Genomic DNA, 9,076 nt, shown 5'->3' on the forward strand with positions numbered 1-9,076 from the left:
TAAAATAGTTGTGTTTTACAGAGGCCTGTACAATAATAGGTTGGAGGATATTGTTATTACGTATATGCATTATTAGAAGTTTAACGTCACCGTTTATGATGTGTGCTGTATGAGGCCTATTCGCATGCGCAATAAATCAACAATAAACTTGAAAGTTAAAAAAATAAGTTTTTCTTCGAAGTCAAAGTTAACTGACTACATTTGAATGACTACAAGACCCAAGATCCGGAAGTATATTTACAAAAAAAGCACTCTGACGTCACGCCCCATGAACTCGCAGTATGTACACATTGGACCCTCGAGGAAGTTAGTAAGAGACTATTTTAACCGAAAAATATATATATATATATTAAACAACAATTTAAGTTGATGTAAAGTTAGCTTGTTGTTTAGGATTTACATTTAACTAAACGTATAGGCTATTTTTTGTGTTGTTGTTTTCTCCTAAATACCGACCATTAGTTAGCGTAGCTGTAGCTATCTAAGTTAGCCAGATGAGTCGCTTCTATCGGACCAATTTCTTCCCAATAGAGCCACAGAGAACAACTCACTGTCTTTTAAATGGAGCTAGCTAACGATGTTCTCGGTTAGACTAACAAACTAGCTAGAATGTCAAACTAAGTCAGCCATCCCCCGCATATTTAGCAAGCTAGTTAGCTAACGTGTGTGTGTGAGTGAGTGAGTGAGTGAGAGAGAGAGAGAGAGAGAGAGAGAGAGAGAGAGAGAGAGAGAGAGAGAGAGAGAGAGAGAGAGAGAGAGAGAGAGAGAGAGAGAGAGAGAGAGAGAGAGAGAGAGAGAGAGAGAGAGAGAGAGAGAGAGAGAGAGAGAGAGAGAGAGAGAGAGAGAGAGAGAGAGAGAGAGAGAGAGAGAGAGAAGAGAGAGAGAGAGAGAGAGAGAGAGAGAGAGAGAGAGAGAGAGAGAGAGAGAGAGAGAGAGACTGATGACACTGATAGTTGTGTCCTTGTCCTTTGGAGGAAGAGGAATATGACCAGCCTACACGCCGTATAGATCAGTGCTTCGCCACCAGCCCACAGAGGGAACTGCGACTAACTGACAGCGAGGAAGAATGCCGAGGAGAAAACAATCAAACCCACAGGCCGTCAAATGTAAGTACAGTTTTATAGCCTTTTCTACCTACTATAGTCACGGTATTGAGTGGGGGGCGAAGGAGTTATCACAAAACTAACTAGCTGGTTGTCCTTGAGTTTTCACATATTTCAATGTCTGAGATGGATTGCTACTTGTACCTTCTAGAGGAGTGCTCATGGTGCTTACTAGATCAACTGTAATCCATTCTTGTACTGATTTGAATGAAGTCTTGGGTTTGGGTATATACAACTTGGATACAGGATTAGATCATATAGTTACAGAGTTGATGTGTACTTCGATTGTTAAACCTCTTCCAGAACTGTAATGTCTCTCTCTCTCTCTCTCTCTCTCTGTCTCTCTCTCTCTTTCTCTCTGTCTCTCTGTCTCTCTCTCTCTCTGACTCTCTTTGTCTCTCTCTCTGTCTCTCTTTGTCTCTCTCTCTCTCTTTCTCTCTGTCTCTCTCTCTCTCTGACTCTCTTTGTCTCTCTCTCTGTCTCTCTTTGTCTCTCTCTCTGTCTCTCTTTGTCTCTCTCTCTGTCTCTCTCTGTCTCTCTCTGTCTCTCTCTCTCTCCCTGTCTCTCTCTCCCTGTCTGTCTCTCTCTCCCTGTCTCTCTCTCCCTGTCTCTCTCTCTCTCCCTGTCTCTCTCTCCTGTCTCTCTCTCTCTCTGTCTCTCTCTCTCTCTATGTCTCCTCTCTCCCTGTCTGTCTCTCTCTCCCTGTCTCTCTCTCTCTCCCTGTCTCCTCTCTCCTGTCTCTCTCTCCTGTCTCTCTCTCTCTCCCTGTCTCTCCCTGTCTCTCTCCTCCCTGTCTCTCTCTCCCTGTCTCTCTCTCTCTCCCTGTCTCTCTCCTCTCTCTCTCTCCCTGTCTCTCTCTCTCCCTGTCTCTCTCTCCCTGTCTCTCTCTCTCTCTCCCTGTCTCTCTCTCTCTCTCTCTCTCCCTGTCCTCTCTCTCTCTCTCTCTCCCTGTCTCTCTCTCTCTCTCTCTCTCTCTCTCTCTCTCTCTCTCCTCTCTCTCCCTGTCCTCTCTCTCTCTCTCTCTCTCTCTCTCTCTCTCTCTCTCTCCTCTCTCTTCTCTCTCTCGCTTCTCTGTCTCTCTCTCTCTCTCTCTCTCCCTGTCTCTGTCTCTCTCTCTCTCTCTCTCTCTCTCCCTGTCTCTCTCTCTCTCTCTCTCTCTCTCTCTCCCTGTCTCTCTCTCTCTCTCTCTCTCTCCTGTCTCTCTCTCTCTCTCTCTCTCTCCCTGTCTCTCTCTCTCTCTCTCTCTCTCCCTGTCTCTCTCTCTCTCTCTCTCTCTCTCTCTCTCTCTCTCTCTCTCCCTGTCTCTCTCTCTCTCTCTCTCTCTCCCTGTCTCTCTCTCTCTCTCTCCCTGTCTCTCTCTCTCTCTCTCTCTCTCCCTGTCTCTCTCTCTCTCTCTCTCTCCCTGTCTCTCTTTCTCTCTCTCTCTTTCTGTCTCTCTTTCTGTCTCTCTCTCTCTTTCTGTCTCTCTCTCATCATGCCTGTGTGCATGGTTGGGTGTCATCCTCCTCTCTTCGTCCTCATGAATGTGTGTATCCCATCCTGTGTGTGAGTTCTCATCTCTTCCTCCCTTCCTCCTCTCTGCTTCCTGTCTCTACTTCCCCTCCCTGACCTCTCCTCCCTCCCCTCCTCTCAATCTCCTCCTGCCCCCCCCCCCTCTTTCTCTCACTCTTCCCTTACTTCCTCCCTTCCTTTCTCTCCCTCCTTCTCCCCTTGCTTCCTCCCTCTCCCTTCCTCTTTCTCTCCCTCCTTCTCCCCTGCCTCTCCTCTTCAATCACCCCACAGTGCTATATTAGTGTGATAAAGGTTATTGTGTATTCCAGTAGACGGTGTAGTATAATGATGGTGTGTATTACAGTAGACAGTGTAGTATAATGCTGGTGTGTATTACAGTAGACAGTGTAGTATAATGATGGTGTGTAGTTAATGATGGTGTGTATTACAGTAGACAGTGTAGTATAATGATGGTGTGTAGTATATTGATGTTGTGTATTACAGTAGACAGTGTAGTATAATGATGGTGTGTAGTATAATGATGGTGTGTATTATAGTAGACGGTGTAGTATAATGATGGTGTGTATTACAGTAGACGGTGTAGTATAATGATGGTGTGTATTACAGTAGACGTGTAGTATAATGATGGTGTGTAGTATAATGATGGTGTGTATTACAGTAGACGGTGTAGTATAATGATGGTGTGTAGTATAATGATGGTGTGTATTACAGTAGACAGTGTAGTATAATGATGGTGTGTGTAGTATAATGATGGTGTGTAGTATAATGATGGTGTGTATTACAGTAGACTGTGTAGTATAATGATGGTGTGTGGTATAATGATGCTGTGTATTACAGTAGACAGTGTAGTATAATGATGGGGTGTATTACAGTAGACAGTGTAGTATAATGATGGTGTGTATTACAGTAGACAGTGTAGTATAATGCTGGTGTGTATTACAGTAGACAGTGTAGTATAATGATGGTGTGTAGTATATTGATGGTGTGTATTACAGTAGACAGTGTAGTATAATGATGATGTGTAGTATAATGATGGTGTGTATTATAGTAGACGGTGTAGTATAATGATGGTGTGTATTACAGTAGACGGTGTAGTATAATGATGGTGTGTATTACAGTAGACGGTGTAGTATAATGATGGTGTGTAGTATAATGATGGTGTGTAGTATAATGATGGTGTGTATTACAGTAGACAGTGTAGTATAATGATGGTGTGTGTAGTATAATGATGGTGTGTAGTATAATGATGGTGTGTATTACAGTAGACGGTGTAGTATAATGATGGTGTGTAGTATAATGATGGTGTGTATTACAGTAGACTGTAGTATAATGATGGTGTGTGGTATAATGATGCTGTGTATTACAGTAGACAGTGTAGTATAATGATGGGTGTATTACAGTAGACAGTGTAGTATAATGATGGGGTGTATTACAGTAGACAGTGTAGTATAATGATGGTGTGTATTACAGTAGACAGTGTAGTATAATGATGGTGTGTATTACAGTAGACAGTGTAGTATAATGATGGTGTGTATTACAGTAGACAGTGTAGTATAATGATGGTGTGTATTACAGTAGACAGTGTAGTATAAATGATGGTGTTGTATTACAGTAGACGGTGTAGTATAATGATGCGTTGTATTACAGTAGACAGTGGAGTATAATGATGGTGTGTAGTATAATGATGGTGTGTATTACAGTAGACAGTGTAGTATAATAAGGCTGTGTGTGTGTGTGTGTGTGTGTGTGTGTGGGATATAGTAGACGGTGTGGAGTGTGAACCAGGATGCCTGGTTCTGGACAGTGACTTCCTGCTTAGTGGAGAGCTCTGTGAGTTTGGAGACACAGAGATCATGGGGCTGGACAGAGACACAGGTCAGACACACACACACACTTACACATATACACAAACACGGACCAACTTGATCTCATAGTTTCACTTCCCGAAATTATTATGTGTAAGTGTGTTATGTGATGCATTAGTTCTGCGTGGTTACAGGTTTACTTCCGAACGGTAAACAGGGTTTACTCCGAACGGTAAACAGGGTTAACTCCGAGTGGTAAACAGGGTTAACTCCGAGTGGTAAACAGGGTTAACTCCGAGTGGTAAACAGGGTTAACTCCGAGTGGTAAACAGGGTTAACTCCGAGTGGTAAACAGGGTTAATTCTGAGCGGTAAACAGGGTTAATTCTGAGCGGTAAACAGGGTTAATTCCGAGCGGTAAACAGGGTTAACTCCGAACGGTAAACAGGGTTAACTCCGAACGGTAAACAGGGTTAACTCCAAACGGTAAACAGGGTTAACTCCGAGTGGTAAACAGGGTTAACTCCGAGTGGTAAACAGGGTTAATTCCGAGCGGTAAACAGGGTTAATTCCGAGCGGTAAACAGGGTTAACTCCGAGCGGTAAACAGGGTTAACTCCGAACGGTAAGCAGGGTTAACTCCGAACGGTAAACAGGGTTAACTCCGAACGGTAAACAGGGTTAACTCCGAGTGGTAAACAGGGTTAACTCCGAGTGGTAAACAGGGTTAACTCCGAGTGGTAAGCAGGGTTAACTCCGAGTGGTAAACAGGGTTAACTCCGAGTGGTAAACAGGGTTAACTCCGAGCGGTAAGCAGGGTTAACTCCGAGCGGTAAGCAGGGTTAACTCCGAGCGGTAAACAGGGTTAACTCCGAGCGGTAAACAGGGTTAACTCCGAGCGGTAAACAGGTTAACTCCGAGCGGTAAACAGGGTTAACTCCGAGCGGTAAACAGGGTTAACTCCGAGCGGTAAACAGGGTTAACTCCGAGCGGTAAACAGGGTTAACTCCGAGCGGTAAACAGGGTTAACTCCGAGCGGTAAACAGGGTTAACTCCGAGTGGTAAGCAGGGTTAACTCCGAGTGGTAAGCAGGGTTAACTCCGAGTGGTAAGCAGGGTTAACTCCGAGCGGTAAACAGGGTTAACTCCGAGCGGTAAGCAGGGTTAACTCCGAGCGGTAAGCAGGGTTAACTCCGAGCGGTAAGCAGGGTTAACTCCGAGCGGTAAGCAGGGTTAACTCCGAGCGGTAAGCAGGGTTAACTCCGAGCGGTAAACAGGGTTAACTCCGAGCGGTAAACAGGGTTAACTCCGAGCGGTAAACAGGGTTAACTCCGAGCGGTAAACAGGGTTAACTCCGAGCGGTAAACAGGGTTAACTCCGAGCGGTAAACAGGGTTAACTCCGAGTGGTAAGCAGGGTAACTCCGAGTGGTAAGCAGGGTTAACTCCGAGCGGTAAGCAGGGTTAACTCCGAGCGGTAAACAGGGTTAACTCCGAGCGGTAAACAGGGTTAACTCCGAGCGGTAAACAGGGTTAACTCCGAGCGGTAAACAGGGTTAATTCTGCATAGTTAAAATATAAACAATTCAAAAGGTTGAAGCTTAGGTATTATTAAGTCCGAGGGGTTAACCCTCTAGAGTCTATGTCCACGCCCCCGTGGGAATTCTTTTAGCATAATAAAACAATCCCCATTTAAAATCCATCAGTTTAAGCTAGAGATCTCACCTTTTGTTGCATTGGATTGCGTCTCAATCCCACGGCATCCACCGATCTCTCACTTCCCATCTGCGGTGAAAGGTGACCGAGCTAGAGCGGTGTTTGTCAGACCAAGAGACATCCAGAAAATCATTATTCTCACAAAATTGGTTTTGCAACATCCGGATGGTTTGGCCTTCAAAACTATTATGAAAAGACGAGACTCTCACAAACATGACGGTGTTCTCTGTTTTTCTCTACGACCCCCACAAGAGTCTTGGGACCCGTGTGAAGCCGGTACCGCTGATCTGCCAACCTCTGTCTGTAGCGAACAGTTTGGGTTACACACTAATATGGACCCGTCTGTGGAAAGGTGAGACTCATGTGGGTGTCTTTTGCTCTAGGACACCCGCAGGTCTCACAGGACTTGTCTGAAGGTTGGCCTGCACCAGTTGAAAACATTTAGGAAATAATATATAGAGGACTATTTAGTCACAATAATAAGGGGTTAAATATATGTTTTTAAAAACCAAACATATATTATTTATGTTTCCTGATCTTTCTTATATCTCTCAGATGTAGGACAGACACTTCAGGACAAACTTCTTTTTGATTTTGTTTCTGTTCCATGTAGTGAATATGGTATTCAATGCGTTTCTATGGGCTAATAGATGTGAGGTCAAATGATAATTTTTCATCAAATAATGTTTCATTTTTAAATTCAAGGTTCCTTAAACTTCTAACTCAAATAGCTAAATGATCCTTGATATGACCTTCTGAAAACAACTCCATATAGCTTAGTACAACCCCCCCCCCCCCGGCTTGGACAGGGCTTAGTCTGTAGAGGGTTAAGGTTTGGCCTCGGGGGGTTTGGGGAATGCGCTGTTTCCATCAAGTATCATCTACAGCATTGTGAACTGGAGTGGTCAGTGCAGCTTCGGTCTAATGCCACGTTCAAAACAACGGGGAACTGTGAAAAGTACGAGGTCAAATCATGACGGAGGTGATCTTCAAGTTGGAAAGTCAGAACTCTAGAAAGAGGCCAGAGTTCCTGAGTTGAATTCTGAGTTCAAAACAAAAGAAATCGGAGCGCATTTTTTCTCCCCCAGAGTTCCCGAGTTGTTTTGAACACAGCATAAGCAGCGCTCTTCACCTCCCAGCATCACACCAGTGCTCGGCAATAGTTTTCTCTCTCTCTCTCTCCCTGTCTCTCTCTAAGCAGCGCTCTTCACCTCCCAGCATCACACCAGTGCTCGGCAATAGTTTTCTCTCTCTCTCTCTCCCTGTCTCTCTCTAAGCAGCGCTCTTCACCTCCCAGCATCACACCAGTGCTCTGCAATAGTTTTCTCTCTCTCTCTCTCCCTGTCTCTCTCTAAGCAGCGCTCTTCACCTCCCAGCATCACACCAGTGCTCGGCAATAGTTTTCTCTCTCTCTCTCTCCCTGTCTCTCTCTAAGCAGCGCTCTTCACCTCCCAGCATCACACCAGTGCTCGGCAATAGTTTTCTCTCTCTCTCTCTCCCTGTCTCTCTCTAAGCAGCGCTCTTCACCTCCAGCATCACACCAGTGCTCGGCAATAGTTTTCTCTCTCTCTCTCTCCCTGTCTCTCTCTAAGCAGCGCTCTTCACCTCCAGCATCACACCAGTGCTCGGCAATAGTTTTCTCTCTCTCTCTCTCCCTGTCTCTCTCTAAGCAGCGCTCTTCACCTCCCAGCATCACACCAGTGCTCGGCAATAGTTTTCTCTCTCTCTCTCTCCCTGTCTCTCTCTAAGCAGCGCTCTTCACCTCCCAGCATCACACCAGTGCTCGGCAATAGTTTTCTCTCTCTCTCTCTCCCTGTCTCTCTCTAAGCAGCGCTCTTCACCTCCCAGCATCACACCAGTGCTCGGCAATAGTTTTCTCTCTCTCTCTCTCCCTGTCTCTCTCTAAGCAGCGCTCTTCACCTCCCAGCATCACACCAGTGCTCTGCAATAGTTTTCTCTCTCTCTCTCTCCCTGTCTCTCTCTAAGCAGCGCTCTTCACCTCCCAGCATCACACCAGTGCTCGGCAATAGTTTTCTCTCTCTCTCTCTCCCTGTCTCTCTCTAAGCAGCGCTCTTCACCTCCCAGCATCACACCAGTGCTCGGCAATAGTTTTCTCTCTCTCTCTCTCCCTGTCTCTCTCTAAGCAGCGCTCTTCACCTCCCAGCATCACACCAGTGCTCGGCAATAGTTTTCTCTCTCTCTCTCTCCCTGTCTCTCTCTAAGCAGCGCTCTTCACCTCCGAGCATCACACCAGTGCTCGGCAATAGTTTTCTCTCTCTCTCTCTCCCTGTCTCTCTCTAAGCAGCGCTCTTCACCTCCCAGCATCACACCAGTGCTCGGCAATAGTTTTCTCTCTCTCTCTCTCCCTGTCTCTCTCTAAGCAGCGCTCTTCACCTCCCAGCATCACACCAGTGCTCGGCAATAGTTTTCTCTCTCTCTCTCTCCCTGTCTCTCTCTAAGCAGCGCTCTTCACCTCCGAGCATCACACCAGTGCTCGGCAATAGTTTTCAAAACATTTTATATATATTTTTTGTAGGTCGATATCGATGTCCTCAGGACCTTTTCAGATGTCCGCAATAGAATGCTGTTTCTAGTGACCAATAGAATGCTATTTCTAGGGACCAATAGAATGCTATTTCTAGGGACCAATAGAATGCTGTTTCTAGGGACCAATAGAATGCTGTTTCTAGGGACCAATAGAATGCTATTTCCAGGGACCAATAGAATGCTATTTCCAGTGACCAATAGAATGCTATTTCCAGTGACCAATAGAATTCTATTTCCAGTGACCAATAGAATGCTATTTCCAGTGACCAATAGAATGCTATTTCCAGTGACCAATAGAATTCTATTTCCAGTGACCAATAGAATGCTATTTCCAGTGACCAATAGAATTCTATTTCCAGTGACCAATAGAATGCTATTTCCAGTGACCAATAGAATGC

At 45.3% G+C, this 9,076-nt stretch overlaps 1 protein-coding gene across 4 annotated transcripts in view; it reads left to right on the top strand.

Moving 5' to 3' along the window:
- Positions 1-9,076, top strand: part of znf513b (zinc finger protein 513b) — a 15,813-nt gene continuing 6,737 nt past the window's right edge. The window contains exons 1-3 of one of the 4 annotated variants that reach the window (XM_031829252.1): positions 1-306; positions 975-1,106; positions 4,377-4,490. In XM_031829252.1, the coding sequence (XP_031685112.1) occupies positions 1,067-1,106; positions 4,377-4,490 (154 nt within the window). In that variant the 5' untranslated portion in view covers positions 1-306; positions 975-1,066. Of the gene's footprint in view, positions 311-974; positions 1,107-4,376; positions 4,491-5,332; positions 6,484-9,076 lie in introns of those variants that run through there. The other 3 variants (XM_031829253.1, XM_031829254.1, XM_020487221.2) reach the window with 3 other exon arrangements.

Source organism: Oncorhynchus kisutch, linkage group LG7, assembly GCF_002021735.2.
Source record: "Oncorhynchus kisutch isolate 150728-3 linkage group LG7, Okis_V2, whole genome shotgun sequence".
Taxonomy (NCBI): domain Eukaryota; kingdom Metazoa; phylum Chordata; class Actinopteri; order Salmoniformes; family Salmonidae; genus Oncorhynchus; species Oncorhynchus kisutch.